The sequence below is a fragment of the Lissotriton vulgaris genome, chromosome 10 (genome assembly GCF_964263255.1).
Source record: "Lissotriton vulgaris chromosome 10, aLisVul1.2, whole genome shotgun sequence".
NCBI lineage: Eukaryota > Metazoa > Chordata > Amphibia > Caudata > Salamandridae > Lissotriton > Lissotriton vulgaris.
The window spans coordinates 625,875,128-625,893,427 of record NC_141698.1 but is presented as its reverse complement, the minus strand read 5'-3'; the positions used below and the strand labels follow the sequence as shown (position 1 = coordinate 625,893,427).

The 18,300-nt window shown below is 44.4% G+C and overlaps 1 protein-coding gene across 1 annotated transcript in view; it reads left to right on the top strand.

The window, feature by feature from the left end:
* Positions 1–18,300, top strand: part of WDR86 (WD repeat domain 86) — a 345,312-nt gene that overhangs the window by 57,128 nt on the left and 269,884 nt on the right. The window contains exon 4 of the mRNA XM_086941464.1: positions 12,651–13,071. Coding sequence (XP_086797590.1) covers positions 12,651–13,071 — 421 coding nt within the window. The remainder of the gene's footprint in view (positions 1–12,650; positions 13,072–18,300) is intronic.

The window sequence follows — 18,300 nt, the reverse complement described above, 5'->3', positions numbered from 1 at the left end:
TGTATGCAAAGGGGGCGTATTAACGAAAGGAAGGGTCGTAGAAGTGACGCAGTGAAATCTATGAGATTTCACTGCATCACTTTTACGATGCTGTTGCGTCTTAATCTTGCGCCTGCCTCACAGCAAGCGTAAGACTGACGCAGGCCCTTTCACATGGGACTAGCCCCATGTGAAAGGATGCATTGCTGGAGTTGCATCATTTTTGTGACACACTCCAGCAATGCATCACTTTCCTCTAAACACTCTACTTTATTTTTTTACGCTATTTTTTTACACTGTTTTTCCCCATGGTGCGCGTACCGGGGAGCACCGCCAGCGCTTACCCCGCGAAAATTTCAAAAAAAATTAAACGTTTTTTTGCCCTTCAAGGTCCTTCTAGACCCCCCCTCAGAAAACCTAGGGGGTCAGGGGTGTCTACTCTGCCCCCTTTTAATTATTTCCCCCTTTCTTTTTCACCTCTTGTGTCTCGATTCTACTGAGACACATGATGGCAGACTCTCCGGACTGTTTAGAATGTTGACAGACACCCGACAGCCATATTTCCCCCTTTCTTTTTCCCCTCTTGTGTCTCGATTCTACCGAGACACAAGATGGCGGACTCTCCGGACTGTTTAGAATGTTGACAGACACCGACAGCCAATCAGCTTTCCGCTCGCGCACTCCCGTAGCGCGCAGGGTGCGCTCCCCGGTACGCACACCTGTGTGCGCTCGGAGAGCACCTATAGATATATATATGTGTTTTTGAAGTTAATTTTCGTAAAAACCACTGAAGCAATTTTCCCCAAACATATCAAAGGCACATCTGCGTACCAGTCCCTACAATTTTGCCAAGTTTGGCGTAATTCCGTTCAGCGGTTCGGGTTGTAGACTTGTTAGACCGTCCAATGGAAAGTAACATGGGGAAAACACGTTTTGGGACCCCCCTTTTTTCTCAGCCCCCACTTCACGAATCCTCCCGAAACATTCAGGGAAGGAGTGCAGCGGAGCTGGCCAAAAGTTTGGAAAATTACACACAAATTCCTTAACCAGCGCCAGAGTTGTTCCCAATAGAATGTTGCGGATTTCCTATGGTAGCCAATCCTAACTATAACTACCTACTGGCGACCGCTAGTAGGTAATATATATATATATATATATATATATATATATATATATATATATATATATATATATATATTCCAACACCGCGTCTCAGCAGCAGAAAGCAGCTCCCGCCCCGCTGCAAGAAACCTCTCGGACACGGACCAACAGTTAGTGCTTCTTTATTCTGTTAACGCAGATTTATGCCGCATGACGTTTCGGCTCCGTAGAGCCTAATACAGAGGAGCGTCGCCCCACTGCTATTTGAGCAGTGCAAAAAAATTCTAATAAAATAATAATAACATAACGTTGTTATGATTTTATTTTTCACTGCAGATTCTGAGCCAGGTTGGGTGGGGGGTGGGGCTGGCCAAAGCAATGGGGAGGAGTTGTTTAAACTCCCTAAGTGAGCATGACAGTTTGGCTGGTACTCTTGGGCTGGCCAAACCGTCACACACACTTTGCATCATAGCTTGGTGGAGAAGTTGCAAAGCCTGGGTGGAGAACATGTGCAGGATTCCATTTCCTCTCCAAGCGCTAAACCACGGTGCTCAGACCAATCACAAAGCTGTTGTAAAGCAGCACCGTGATTGGTTGGGAGAGTCTAGGGGCCTGGCTGCTTCTGGACTGTGCTGCCCGAGCACTGCACTGTAGGAGATGCAGCCGTGGCAAGTTTATTTTATTTTTCACCCACCGCCCTCATTCCCTGACAGATGCCACTGCTTCCAGGAAGGGACGAGAAATTGGTCACTCTCAGATTTGATAGGAGTCTAGGAGAGGACTTTCTCCCGGAGTTTAAGAACAAAAGGAAAAGAAAGTGCACATTTGCACAAAAGGGCTCGATTTCCTCTTGTGTGGACTTGGAGAACTCCACGCAGCAGGAACAGGAGCTCCCAAGAAAAGTCACCTGACCTTACACCTCGTATGTCTGGTAACCTGCGCCTAGGACAGCTTTCCAAGCTTAGCACTGGAAATGTTGATGAATATGCAATAAAAGTAAGAATACGTACGGTGGAAGGAAAAATCTCTTCTCATTTTCTATATTTTTATTCTTAAATTGTCCCCTGATGATTAAATATTTAACGGCGCTGTCAGCTCCAAACTTTGGGAGGTTCTCCTTTCCCTTGGGCTTGATCCCGGCCTGGTGGCTTTTCTACGTGCCCTCCATCACGATTTGAGTGCTTGCATTAGATTTAGGCAGAAGGGCGAATGCACAGAGAGTTTTGGGCTGGGGCGTGGTGTTTGGCATGGGTGCATACTTGCCCCCATTTTGTTTCTTATATATATCAGTGGTCTGGAGGCAGCACGGATGGCTATGGGCGGGGTTCCGCCAACCATAAAGGAAAGATGTGTCCCCGTACTTCTGAATGACGACGACGCTGCCTTAATGCCTCGAACACTGAAGGGCCTCCAGGCCTTATTGACTTACACACTTTTATGAGTAGCCTGGGGTTGCACGCGACCCTGACTAAGACATTTCTGATACCATGCCGACAGAAGTGAGCTAAACCTCACTGCTTTGCACTCCAGGGTGCCCCCTTGGGCTGAATTAATGAATTTCCCTACTTTGGGGTTCCCTTCGACTCACATGGGTCTTGGTGACATTGCTTAAAAGAAGAGGCCTGAAGTATGGCAGTTCTGCATAATTCGTCTTTAGCCTGGTGTCCAAAATAGGCAGCAAGTCATTGACAGCCCTTGCAGAGATTTCCCTCAAGAAATGTGCTCCGACCCTCACTTAGGTGCTGGTTTGTGGGGGTATAACGTTATTATAGGCCTTCAAGACGAGTAGAAGAGAATTTGTAGATGATTCCCTGGCATGTCACCTGGGTCACCTAGCTATGCTATCCATGAAGAACTAGGTCTGCAGTTTGTGGTGATTTCATTTAACTGGACCCCCTGATGCTATGGTGCTCCATCTGGTGCAATCAGGAGGCCTCGCTGATTAGGGACATCATTTCAGAATGTCTTGGCTGTAATATGGGCCTTCGTATTCCACGTCTCAGGTGTGTCAAGGATCAGCAGCGGCTCCTCCACTTGGCGGTGGAGTGTCGCCCCCACCTCCCAGCAGCCGAAAAAATGAAAAATTAAATGATTATAAACTCTTATTTATTATCGTTTTATTTTTCTCTAGAAGCTGATGCTTGGGGGAGGGGCCAGGATTGTGCCAGACTGGAGGGGGAGTGTTGGGCACTGTCTTCACTGTGCATTTGGGTTTACCCAGCTGTCTCAGACCAGCCAAACCCACATGAACAGTGAAGCTCTCTCCAACCCCAGCGGCATCGCTGGGTTGGAAAGAGCAGGCACAGGCTGTGGAAGCGCAAACCATCGGTGCTCAGGCTAATCCTGATGAAAGCAGCATCAGGATTGGCAGCAGTGCACTCTGGGAGCCTGTGTCTGGAGAAGCGAAGGGCACGATGCGGCGAGCAGGTAATTGTTTTTTTTACTTGTCTCCCCCAGTTCCCATTCCCCACCACCACTCTGCCCACTCGCCGGCCACCCCTTTCAAGGATACGTGCGACAGGCTGGGTAGACTAGATATATTTACCTCGCCTGGTCAACTTATGGCAAAGGACAAAAAATGGCTCAAAGATGCTTTTATGGGAACACCTTTCCAAGGAAAGGGAGGCCCTTGAATTGCAGAAACCTGCAAACAGATAGCATGTATTGGTACAAACCACCCTCGGCATGGAATCTTTTATTTGGCCAGGGTGGAAGGGTCAGGGCCCTCCTCACCAGGTTCAGGTTAGGGCTGATCAGGTGCCAACCTTCTTTTCCTCTGGGCTAGTTCCACCCAAGGGAAATCCTGATCTGTCTGTGATGAGCGTTCTTTGCACTTCACTACCCTCTTCAGCTTCCTTTGCAGTTTCTATAACAGTTATGCTAGATGTTTCTGTCGCCCCTATTGAGAGGTACCTCAATTTCTGTATTTGCAGTCCCTCCCGAACCCCAAGGTTTGCCTTGGTGTTGTCACCTTCCTCACACCTGCTTTACAGCTCAGGCAATCTTTAATGTTTTAAATGACATGCGTTTTACTGTATGTCCCCGGCCTTCTGCTCAGTTCATCTTATTTATGGTAATGTGTTTCTAATTTCCAGTATGCACTTTATATTCATGGCTGCTTAATTTTGTGTGCTTTGCTGTATTATTGGGGCGATATAGTGCCAGCATCCGGCCTGATTGTCGTTGCGTTTTTATTTGATGCTATTTCATGAAATCTCTTCTCATTTTTCCCATTTGTATTTTTCCCATTTGTATTTATAAATAGGCCCCTGATGTTTAAATGTTTAACAGGCGCAAGTATGGGATCATGGGAAGAATTAACAATATGCATGGGGGAAGGTCTAATGGCAGTAGAAATGGAACAGGAACAGCGTCAGAGTGACACTAGAATACATGTAGATGGCCTAACGGCAAAGTAGCTCAGCCTCCATGACAGAGTGCTACAAAGACGTTGTTTAAGGCTCAAGTGTGTTACCTTGAATGAAGGTCAAGATGGATCCTACTGAAAACATCTGTATCAGATTGTGTATTCTTGGTGCGAGAACTGACAAGGTGGGTATATTGAGTGGGAGTTGTCTAAGAAGGAACAGATCATATTCGGATCAGACAGCTACAGTCCTAACACGAACCATTTTTCCTGAAAAACAGCCTTTTCTTGGCATTAAATAGAATTTGCATACATCTACCTCAGCGCTCCCTTGCAGCATCGTAAAAGTCTGAGCTCTTGGCCTACTTTTGTTCCGCAGCCATGATGTGGCGATTTTACATGTAGAAAGCAAAACCTCGCCGCTCAGCAAGAGTCGGTATTTAGCCACATTCAACAGTCATATTGTTTTGAATGGATTCCGTGCTCTACTGCGAATGTTTGTTTTCTCTTGAAGCTGTGGCGGCCCGCAGGCGACGCTGCCGAACTGCTGACTCAGCAGCCCGTCCTGCCAGCAATAACCAGGAAACAAGCATTGTAAATGCAATAGGTCTCGCATTTGTTGGAGTTGGAGCTATTGGCATTGTAAATGGCAATGTTTATTACTATTACAATAGGTCTTGTATTTGTTGGAGTTATTGCCATTGTAAAAGGCAATGCTTTTACTTATGTGTTATGGAGTGTATGTGGTGGGTTGTGGAATTATGTTGGTTGGATTGGACTAGTTGCTGAATTGTGTGGCGTGGAATTGTGTGGTGCTAGATGGATGGATGGCTGGCTGGGTGGATGGATGGATGAATGAATGAATGAATGAGTGGATGGATGGATGGGTGAATGGATGGATGGATGGGTGAATGGATGAATGGATGGATGGCTGTCTGGCTGTCTGGCTGGATGAATGGATGGATGGATGGATGGATGGAAGGAAGAATGGATGCATGGACCACTAATTAGGATAAGCGGGTGGGCTGATAGATGCTTAGGATAGGTGCAGGGACAGATGTATGTATGTGTGGATGGATGAGAGTGCTCTGGATCGGCGGGTGGACAGATAGGTGCTTAAGATTGGTGCCGGGGTGGGTGGATGGCCGGCTGAAGATACAGCTACGCTTGATAATTATTCATTATTTTTTCACAGAGGGAGCTTTTAAGTTGAGGCAATGGTTTAATGTCCATTCGTGGTTTCTGGCATATAAAAGGCATATATATATGACTGTCAGACAATGCCAGTGCCGCTCGAATAGTCCCTGTCGACAGTTTATTGAAATCATCTAATGGTGCACTTCACCCTAACCTACCTTTAAAACATTGTAACTACGATCAAGTGACCTCAGAACTCAGCTCAATAGAGAAGTTCTTGTTTGGTGGTAACAAATGCGACGGATTTATAAGCGCTCCATGGCTCAAGGGCACAGGGCTCTCATCAGAGGAGGTGTTGTGCAGCTCCCTGGCAAGCTAACAACGGAGGGCCGCCTCTTTCCTTACAGGACGGTCCCTCCACAAATGTCAGAAGAGCCTCCGAAGCAGTGACCACCTCAGTTTTCACCGCGAAGAAACGTGAATCCCCCCACTCCCCTGACACTGAGACCTGGAATTTAAACACACGCACTGCCCCCCACGCACACACCACGCCTTTAAGCCTGAAATTTGCGAATTGGGCCCACACAGTAGTATGGTCGGGGGTCCCATGCTGCATTAACCCCCAAGAGCAGGTTTAAAATGAATATTTCTCTGCAAAGTCGAAACGCTACCTTCTGCCTCATTCAAATCGTCATAATTGTCTGCTTCTTCTTTTTTAAAGCACCCACCACCAGCCAGAAATATCTTGGTTCTGTGAGTACATGGCGCAGGTGAACTTAGATGGAGTAGACTGGAATGGCAGCTTTTTTACTATGTACAATTTTATATATTAAAAATCACAAAGCCATCACTTGCGCTTTTGCTCTAGGATGAATATATTTAAAATACATAAACACTTACATTTTGTTTGAAAAAAAGGTCAAGGTGCACCACTTAAACGTTTTTGAAAAACTGTTATCTCTAATAGGGTAAACAGTAATGATCACATCAAATTTTTCTTGTGTTCTTGAGAGTTCTTTATTCAATTCAGTTGAAAAAAGCTATACACAGGATCTACAGCCGACGCGTTTCGTCCTCAAGGGACTTCTTCGGGGCAAGATAGTCACTAGCGATGATGTCCCTGGATCTTCTCCCGTTGTTAAAGGATGCGTGAATATATCCGTATAGTTATATTATGGAACACATGGCATCACGTCTTTCAGACACCTGTCCGTTTAGGGTTCTGTTCGAACAGATCACTTTTTGTTGATAGGTGGTAGATGTCTATTCAAATTCGACTACAACCGAATCACACCGTGATATGGGGTGTTTCAATATTGTATGTTCAAGCCACATCCAAAATGAGGGTAATAATCCAATAGCAGTGGAACCAGGGTAGAAGGGTAACGGGGACCTCCGTTTGTCGTCTACTAATATCTTCTTATTGTTGGAGGAATATGTGGTAGTTCTATTAACAAGAAACTCTTGATAAAGTATGCTGCAGTATCCCCTGGTTCCTGCGTGGCTCGATAAGACAACGTGCAAAACGACGTCCCCCTCCGTCAAGTACCGGCAGGTACTTACATTTTGTTTCTGTGCCCGGCTGTGTGCTCTGTCCGTATGCAATGGATGTTATGCTTTGCAACAGGGCAACAGTGCGCTCAAGTGTAACAGGGTTTATTTTGGCATTTCTCTTGTCACAGGTACTCAGCAAGTGCTGCGCTCTTTCCATCGCGATCTATACAAGTAAGATGGCAGCTATAGCGCCTTGACACACACTGGATGGAATGTGTGCTCTATAAAAACCAATATTAAATGAGCAATTATTGAAAAAGCATTGCTTGGTTTCGTGAAGGCTCAACTATGTTCTCACAGTTAACTGGTCCGTTCATAGACAGGGTTAACCACTTGAAGACATCACCGGAATCCCCTCTCGCAGAGTAAATGCCGCTTTAATTGCTGCCTTTCTGGAACCCGTTACTGCCGCTCATTAGATCTTTTTTCGCTCAAACCAAGCTCCATATACAAAGCCTCCGCATGTTTTAGTTTAGAGCTCGGCAAACGCTGCAATACCGCTGGTTGATAAGTTACCACGTGTAAAGCTTCCAAGTCATATGACAGTGCCAAGCCACAGCCCCTGCACCCCAGAGTTCACACAAAGCTTGCTTTCGAAGGCTGCATTAAATGATGGGCCGGGTGTGGTGTGGGAATCTAGGGAAGAAGACCCTTATAAGAATAAATTGGGGGCAAATATCAGGGATCCCGTGCCGGCGCCCTTGAGTGCGGTCATCCCTGTAATGCAGGCCAGCTGTTCAGCGCACAAAAGCATCTGCCTTTCCAGTAGCACACGACTCCGGACACAGCATCTAGTTTTACATATTGCCTTGCTGCTCACCCCTAATAGCCGAGGTTCCCTTTACCACACTTAACAATACTCGATTTTCCGACCTCGAGAGGATGAAAGGCTGAGCCAGCTTTCCCAGATTCAGACAACCGACATATAAATCACAGCATAAGTCAGAGGTGAGCGTTTAACGCACTGCCCCCTCAACGAGGGATTGGGCACAGGCCTAATTTGTCAGCTCTGATTCTAACAGATAATGAAAGAACCATCACCTCAACAGGCCTCAGAAGTCTAATAAACACAAATCCAACTAAACAAAAGCGCTCGCCATTGTGGGAAGGCAGACGGCCATCTCTTTTCACTCAGCCGTGTTTATATTTGCATCGCGCTTTCACTTTCACTTTAAGTGAATGCGCAATGCAAAAATAAACAGGCGGTTGAGTGAAAACAGATGGCCCCGACAAAGATAAGAAAATGCTTTTTGACACCCGCAAAGCAGACGAGACAGTCCGGATGGGCCGGATGAAAAGGCGAAAGGGCGGCAACAAAAATACCCCATTTCCAATTGGAGGCCACCGCTTAGCATCAACGGTGACGCAAGCCAATGGAAATGAGGGGCAGGGATTCGAGTCCCCTTCTGAAAACACCTCATCCACAATATCTCTTGCCGAGCGACAGCACTTTGCGCTGCAATGCTAGGCGAGACCTAAAAAGACCCCAGACGACTTTCCTCAACTCACCGACTGTACAGAGAGAGACACTCATTAGACATTTTGAAATTCATTACTTATGTCATGGGGAATATGCGATTTCTCGACATTACTGCCTTTCATTGTTCATTAGGGCTAGAAAGAGATAGAGACGTGTCTTACTCATTTATCGAGAAGTAGTCTTACCGGTAAAGAAAAATAAATTGACTTCACAATCCATTCGCCTTCACGATTTGCCCTAATTTGTTGGAGAAAAAATAATATAGAGCAAAAAATGCACAACAGGAGTTGTAAAACTAACTAATACGGAGGCAGGGAACAGAGATAGCTGATGTGGTGGAAGTTACTGGCAAAACTGAAATCCCCCTTTGGTCTAGGACATGGAACGACTTCCGGGTAAAGTGTGTTGCTTGACTAGAGGTTAAAATATCCATCCCTTGTGTTTAAAAGGTTACATGACCCAAACCTATTTAGTCTCTCTCAACAAAAGTGATCACTGTTGTTGTCATTTTTTTATTGTATGTTGTATATGTATGTAAATGTCGATGTTAGAAAGGTTTATATTAAAAACTTGGTAAATGCTTCACAGAAGCAAGAAAGTGCCCTTTACAACTGAAGAAATTAAGAAATATAACATCATCTCTGTGAGGAAAGTGGTTTGGTTTATTTTATGGTATGGTTGTGCAACCTCACTGTGTAATAATGACGCAATTCTGTACTAGGTCCAGTTAAGTTTGTTTGTAAAACCTTAGGTCAGTCCTGAGTAGCTGTGACTCAGAGCAGTCAAGCTTTATAAAGGCAAAAAAGTGCAATGCACTTAGAATTACCAAAACAGTTGCATAAGAACAAAATACAATAAAAGTCCAGCACCAATTTCTAAAAATAGGTTGTATTTTATTTTTAAATAGGCACCTCAGCAACAAAAATCTACTGGCGGGTTCCGGAGATATGAATGTGTAATGAAAAAATAAATCAAAGCTTTTCTCTTAGCGCAATAAATCATTGTAATCTACTGCGACTCGCAGTTTAGGTTTAGCCACAGCATGTAACTTGAAAATGGCTACAAGGTCACTCTTGTGGCAATCAACTTCAGCAGGAAGCCAGTCATGGAGACCAATAAGACCCAGTTGAATAGTTGCCTTGCAGTTAAAGTAGTCTCTAGTCTAGTTCCAGGGTGTAGGAAAGTGGAATAGTATGTGGTATGGCTGGGTAACCTTACCACGTAATATTATCACAATACCCAAACAATGGTTCTTGGATTCACACTTATAAATCCTTAGCGCAGTCCTGGTAGTGTGGCAAAATGCAGTCAAGCTTTACTAGAGGAACATGTGTTAACTATTTCAAAGTATCAACATGGATGATAAGTAATTCACATAGCTCAAGAGAAATCAGACACCAATTTATAGAAATAGAGTGTATGATTATCTCATTATAGATACCAATACAAAACAAAATTGTGAACATACAACCAGAGTTATAGATTTTCAAAACAATAGAAAATAAATGCAGTAAATACAGCAGACATTTAACATTGCTGTCAATGAAAAAAACTACTAGTGACAATCGGTCACTTAGGGATCGAGTTGCCTTGTACCCTTCAGTGTAAAGGTGGTGCAGGTACCAGGACCAGGACCAGGCCCCAACGGTCAGTTCAATTTTAGCTGGCCCTTGGAGTCCGGGTGCAGAGTTGTCCTGCCTGTCCTTGGTGCTGAATGTGACCTGCGGAAAAGCTGTTTTTTACCATGGGCTGCTGAAAAGAAAATGCTAAATCACAAGAGCGGGGTCTTCAATCGCAGGTGTTGTGAAATGCCTTCTTAATACAGCATCGAGCAAGGGGTCGGTTACTGGGCTGGTGACCAACAAGCCTTAGTAGCGGTAAGCACAGCGAAAAGCTTCTGTTACTTCCCTGCATCCGGGGAATGACGTAGTGGCCTGAAACATCGGAGCAGGTGAGACTACAACTCCCACAATATACTGGAACAACTAAATTTGGGTGATCACTCGGAGGGCCGATGTCCAGCGAATCTTTGGGTCCGATGAGGGTTTTATACCTGCAGTTTGCAGGGGACTAGTCCCACTAGTGAAAGGGAGACTGAAGATGCCTCTGGCTTCTACAGGGGCCCCTCTGCCAGGGAGGGCTGAGCATTATCAAATAACAAGGGTCGTTCACTCAGTTCCAAATCTGTTGCCTCTGGGACAAAGTATCCCTCTTTTGCATTGTGTTAGTGGAAAAAGTCCTTTTGTCAGCGACACAGGTCTCCTCTTGGTCCTTCTTAGAAGTACGTTGTTCAGATCTGAGGTTCTGGTGTCATGGGGGTCCCTTAAATCCCAGATTTGGGGTAGTTAGGGGTGTGGAAGCTAGAGGCAATGGGCAGCTAGTCCCTGCAGGTAGTTCGCCCCTGAGGTAACCACATCTGGTTGTATAGGTCACCTTTTCTACACAAAACCCATTATTTCTGCCCTCCTAAAGATGGCAGAATTCTCTTTTAGGTGTACAGATCAGGCTGCTCACTCTGGAGGTGGGGCCAGCCTTTCTGGATGTGCACACCACCTGCATACCTAATTTCCTGCCTTGCCCGGGTGTAAGCGTGCCGGGTGTAAGCATGACTGTTAGAGTTACTTTCTTTGCCTGGGACTCAGGGATGACTTTTCCTAAAACAGGGCAATGTCTTCTCCTGGTTAACCCAAGGTGCAGTCCAGTCTTTGGTTAAGCCTCTTTTTGCTGCATCCAGGGAACAGGAGGGCAGTCATTTGGTGACATGATTTGAGGTCTGGGTTCCAGGGGTGCCACTTTTACACCCATTACGAGCCCAGGGGGATTGAGCGGCTAACTTGAACTAACAATTGGACAGGTACACATATGACTTATTTCAGAAATTGCCAAAACATTGGTGTTTTAATGTTTCTTATTTGATTTTTGTCTGTATGAAAAGTTACTGTATGCCACCTGCAGAAGGGCCTGGATTGATTTTCATATGCAAGCAACTAATTGGGTTCAAGGGTGCTAAGTTAATAGCAAGAATTATCAGACACTACCAGAATCCTAATTTTCCTTCCTGTTGTTCTCATCGCTTCCTCTTTTGCTCCTTGCTTATCTCATAGGATCATGCACCACTTTCTTCCTTGCACTCTTACTCACTCTTTGTCCGTCAAACAGGAGCTAGACATATAGGAATCATGTCTGGGTCTGACTGCAGCAAGGGTGAGGCAGTGAAGGGTTTGCTGAGAGTGAGAGAGGTGGTTCCGACTGTCAGCAGATTCATGTGTTCATCATGTTATTGGATGTGGTCAGTACCGCTACTTACTGTACCTTGGCCACCCTCGCCTTTGACTTGGACCTATCATTTAGCGTGTGTCCAATGACTGGCATTTAGTAAAGCAACAGTAAGATCATATGCCTTATTTGGTGTTGCATTTCTAACTATATTCCTCCTATTTTAACTGGATATCTGTTAAACGCTTACACTTTTATTCTAACAGCAGCCTTAGAGGCACATTAACTGGAGAACCCATGGGGTTTGATTGTGCTACAGAAGTGTTATTAGTCGGTCAATATAGTATAGTGTAACACACATGCCTTAATCTTCTGTCATAAATCACAAAATATGCAATCACAGACCAATCAAAAAATATGGGAAAGAATAATTTTTCCAAATGGGTTTTCATATATAACAATAAGAAAAATCCCAAAGCCGATCGAGAAATTAAAAAGGTGACGAAAACAGTACCACTTGTGTTGATGCGAACCAACTGATTTCAGAATTCATTTTTTGTTTTGTTTTAATTCTTTTTATTGATTACAGGTGAAATTCAAACACCATGCGATTACATATCACTACTTTCTTGCACATTATGCACTTCTTGGCACAATAAACCCATCAACGAAAGATCATACACAGAATTCATTCTTACCAAAAGTGTTACAACCTATACCTTTGTTATCTTTCTTTTATGTTGATGGATGTGGAACAGTGAACCAACAAAGGATATCAGATTGCACCATTTAAAAGCATATTTTTTTTGTCAACAGGATCCTGGTTGTCAAAGACTATTTGCTTAGTGGATCCTACGACAGGACTGCACGCTGTTGGAGTGTGGACACCGGCAAGCAGATCCAAGCATTCCGCGGTCATCGGAATAGTGTCTTGACCCTGGCTAACTTTTCTTTAAACGAGGTACTGGAAGAATTAGAACTGGAGGGTAAACAAAGCAAAGAATTTCTAGTAACGGGCAGCACGGACTGCACAATCAAAATATGGGAAATTTCCAGCGGGTGTTGTTATCAGACTTTGCGAGGACACTTGGGGGCAGTCCTGTGTGTGGCTCTTGATAAATCGAGTAAAGAGCTGTTCTCCGGCAGCACAGACTACACTATTCGGAGGTGGAACATGCTGACCGGTGACCAACTAAAAGTATTCAGCGATCATCAGGGATCTGTCATCTGCCTTGAGGTAAGAGCATGGAAATTTAAATGCAAGCTCAAGTGGGTAATATATTTTGATCTTTTGTTATGGTGGATAAAATAAATCAACAATGAAGGTGTACTACAAAATAAAGCAGGCACAGGAGGTTGGCACTTGTGTTAAAGCGACTGAGTGCTTGCTGTGTTATCAATGTGTTTAGGTCTAAGGTCCATATCTTGCACTCACATGTGATCATTCGTCTCTCTACTGTAATGTGCTGCTTGGCTTAAAATGGGTCTGTATAAATGAAGCCTTATGTTGATCATTTCATTTCAATGGTATCCCATCTGATAGACATGGCTGCAAACTAGATTTCCCATAACGTCACATTAGGATCTTAATAAAGGTATGTGAAAGTTACAATTCAAAAAGCTGCAGGTAAGGTTGGGTAAAAATGCTCCTAAAAGAGTGTGGACGCTTTCCATCTTGATGCAGATTTGTACTATATGTTAAAAACTTGAAGTTTATTTGTTAAACCCAAATTGGCACTTAATGTGTCCTCTTGTAAAAAATTGTGCTCAATTTGAAAGTGCTTGCAGAGGCTAACATTGTGTTTCCTGCAGCTCAGTGATCAAGAGCCACCCCAGCATGCTTATGTTATTCTGATTTTCTCTTCCTTAAATTACACCTTGAAATCATGCAGGTGCATTCCTGCTGCCTGTTCATGTGGGTGCAATTTCACAAAGCAGTGGCCTTCTACCAGCATAGAAATGGGGTATTTCCATGCACTACAGTTTTAGCTGTGTCCAAGTGGATAACTGGGTAAATTTGTCACTGGAGGGAGTTCAGGGTGCCTTCTCGATTTCAGATTCATAGCCATTTTGGATTAGGACTTAGAGCTTTTTTATCGGCAATTGAGCAACTTTGTAAGTTCATTTACTTATAGTTGTGTGTGCAAAATAGACATTGTTGACTCAAAATGTAAAAATTGATACTTGTATAGCGCACTACTCACCCGCAAGGGTCTCAAGGCGCTGGTACGAATACCGCTGTGGAACCCATCCTAGCTTTCCCTGTGAGGCGTCCACTCCTGGGCACCCCCAAGGTGGAGACCAAGCATCCTTAGCGTTGTGGGGGCCGTTGTGGAGATTAAGCAAGCTATTGCCCAGAGTTGCAGAGTGGGACTCCATGATTGGAATAGGCACCGAGGCGAGAATTATCATGGAATTTTTGAGCCCAAGACCCGCCGAGGTGGGGTATTGAACTCTGGTCCTAGGCTAGATCTCTGCATCAGGGTCTGCCGCTCTAACCTTTGAGCCACACTAGTCCACATTGATCGTTTATGATTTGAGGCGATTACTTTGATTTGTTTTGAGAGGAGAATGTCTCTCATAGGAAAACTGTCCTTTGTCAATGAATCGGGTCAGTTCTGAGTCGGAGGATCACCTGATTTGCATGTCACCCTACATGATGATGGCTGCTTATTAGTGCGGAGAATGTTACCCGAACACGCTTGATTCATCAATCGAATGGCAGCCACCAAAACTCAATCACTTTGATGCTTATTTTGACAACTCCTTAAAATGGATGTAGGAAGTCTCCTTGAAAAACATTGCAAGCACCCAAAATGTTGCTCTTTTATATACATGGATGCAGAGGCGGCCCACAGTCAGAGTAACCCCAGAGGGCAACTCCTGCAAGGGGGAGGTGGGGGGGGGGGGAAGGATCCCATTGCCCATCGAGACATCCCCCTGCAGGTGGATTTAGGGTGCAGTCACTCATCTCACCGGCCTGCAGGGGGCACTCTGTCCATCGTATGTAGTATAGGGGGGGGGGGCACCACTTGCGCTGAGAAAGATGGATTGGCTGTCTCACACAGTGATCCACCTTTCACTAATGCGCTGCTCTCAGGGAAGTGTATGTTCGTGGCTGCCCTAAGGGTAGTAAATGTGATTTTAGTAATAGAGCAGACTCTGCCTATTTGGGCCTACCGCATCTCTTGAAAGGTGCACTGTGGCACACACATGGGTAGTACACCCGTTCAATAATTGGAGCCCTGGTGTGATGGTTATTTTTTTGGTCAATGATTACGGCAAGCTGATGCTTAAAAAAAAAAAAGGAAAACAAAAACATGCTGCTGCCTAAACGTGGATGCTAAATGCATTCAATAAACGTGTTTAAAAAATATATGTTTATTCTATAGAACAGTACTTATGCTCCATAGCAGGCATGCACACTTAGAACAGTTTTCGTTTTAAAACACATTATAGGAAAATATGATTCTTGTTCAAATGCAATTTTATAAGCATCTCAGTCTGCATGTAAAATGCACTACACAAAAAGGACTAAAGTGGACTGTGTCTCTCCCCACTTCATAAGGCTCTTAAAGCAAACATTTCTGGAGTGGAAGACAGTCACCATATCGCATCAGTGCACCTGGAAGGAAGTCAGTGGCAGCTGGCATGTTCGGAGGGTGGTGGAGTGGGGGGTTTGGGGTTGGGGGTCGGGGGGCGGGGGGCGGCGGCTGGGGCGGGAGAAGTAAAGTAATTAAAAAAATGAAAAATAACTACAAGTACCATGCTGGGACGACGTCCTCTTCGCTCCATTCTTCTCCAGGCAGACAGGCTCTGATGCAGGACTCAGAAAACTGCACTAACCAATTAGTGCAATGCTCTCATGCATCGTGAAAGCAGCGCCATGTTTGGAGGGAACGGCCTCCTTTGGCACTCCTGAGGACACTGGAGCCCTATGCTTTCTTTAACCCAGCTATCTAAGGCAGCTGGGTTGGAGAGGTTTAAAATGCACATGTCCGGCTGGCCGTCGCAAGATGGCCGGCCAAAGAGACATGCACACTTTAAACTTAAGGTACCCTGTCCCTCACTGCTTTCTGCTGCTGCCTGACTGGCAGCAGCAGAAAACCCCACCCTTCATCTTGACGCTTGGCTCGGGGTTTTAAAAAAAACCTGGTAATAAATGTACTTTATCACCATTAATTTTCATCTCTGGGGTCAATTTGATTGGGGCGACGCACCTCCATCTCAAATGAAGAGCTCCCCTGAAGAAAGTACACAGAGGGCATAGGTGATTCATCTCCGCAGCACTCCCTTCAGGGTCCCCAGATTTTGACAGATTGTTTTAGGAAATCCTCTACCTTCATACTCAAACCTTTTTTTACCAGACAACAATGCATATTAGATCACCAGGCATCAGGGTCAGAATCTGGACGCCAGCACACCTCCGGCTATATCCAGCGCTAATACCCAAGGATGTTTACAAGCCAAAGATGTATCCCTAATACGTACCCTTCACAATCTAAGGGAAAGTGATGAAGAGATCATTGAGACACAAGAGGCAGCTGAATGTGAAGGAGTTTACATTGCCAAACCAGGGAAAAGCCCTTTCAAACCAACATCGACGTTTGTTCCCAACATGCCACGCAATGCCATCGATATATATCATGATCGAGTGACAGAGGAATTGAAAAAATTAGAACATAAAACTCAATCTCAACATAGGCCACCCATTGCAAACATGAAACAATACTGTACCCTCATGAATAAACTAAAAAGCAACAACACCAACACGATTGTGATCAACACATCCGACAAAGGGGGTAACGTGGTTCTTTGGGACAGAAAAGAATATATCAAAGAGGCCTACCGGCGCCTGAATGATACAGAATGTTCTACTAAGATCAACATGGCATCAGTGAGAACGATTCAAAAGAACTACAAAGATGATTTACATGAATGGAAAAGAGACGCCTCATTTCTAAGGACAAATTTAACTTTCTTAACAAAGATTATCCAACTATGCAGAATATTTATTTTGTGCCTATAGTACACAAAAATGAAACACCGGTCCCCGGGAGACCAATTGTGGCCTCCATTAACAGCACTTTTGAAAACACGTCTAAATATATAGATTTTATTTTTCAAGAGTTTGTAACCAGTTTGCCGGCTTATATGAAGGACACGACTGACTTTTTATACCAACTAAATAACTGTGAGTGGTCTGGGGAATATCTTTTTTTAACCATGGATATATCTACCTTATACACCAGTATTGCCCACTCTGATGGTATTAGAGCTGTAGAATATTACTTGGGCAAGAGACCGATAGGAATGTACCGCCACAATCAGATGTTGATCAAGATGATTCACTGGTGTCTCCATAATAATGTTTTTATGTTTGAGAACACAGTTTTCCAGCAACTAAAGGGAGTGACCATGGGGGCATGCTTCTCCTCCAGCTACGCGGGGCTCCACGTTGGCTGGTGGGAGGAGCATATCCTCAAGGTACAACACTCAACATCTTGGTCTAAGCACATCGTCAAGTACTGACGTTATATAGATGATATATTCATTGTATGGCGAGGCACCAAGGATCAGGCAGAGAACTGTGTAAATAGTGTCAATGTGAATGAATTAAATCTGAAATTCACTGCCAACTTAGACTGTAAAGTTACCAATTTCCTAGACATTCAAGTTTAGATAAGGGATGGTAATTTCGAAACCTGTCTGTACAGAAAGCTCACATCTGGAAATACAGTGCTACACGCAGGGAGCTTCCATCCTAGTCACACTATAGCAAGCAACCCATATGGGGATTTTTTAAGAATACACAGAGCATGTAGCACTATAGAAGCCAGACAGCACCACCAATCGGAAGCAAAGAGAAGATTAGAAGCTAGAGGGTATGATTCTAGTCGGTTGGAAGCAACCATGAGAAAGGCTAATGCTTTGAACCGCAATACACTTTTGGATCCCAACAGGAATGTCCAATTAGTTGAGGACTGTCTTGAAAACAAAGGTGTGGGCAGCAAAGAAGAGATCAGGTTAATTACAGGATATAGTAAACAGGCCAACCTTATTTGAAAAATCATCAAAAAGGAATGGCCCATTATCCTGACAGACCCAATCCTAAAAGAGGTTATTCCTATCACCCCCACTGTTACTTTTAGACGTGCATATTCTATGTGTAATAAGTTAGTGAAAAATAGCCGGAGACTGTTAACATTGACAATTGGTTAACACCACGCAAAGGTTTCTTTAAATGTAGCTCATGCCGGGCGTGCAAGTTCGGCATTAACAACACTACGTGCACAACGCCTTTTTCAGGCAAAACTATCGCCTTGAAAGCTCATTATACCTGCCGCACAGAATTTGCTGTCTATGTCCTCAAATGTAGCTGTAACCTTTACTACGTAGGCAACACTAAATTACAAGTCCATGTAAGGATTTTACAACATCTAAGAGCGATCGTTAATTCCGACCA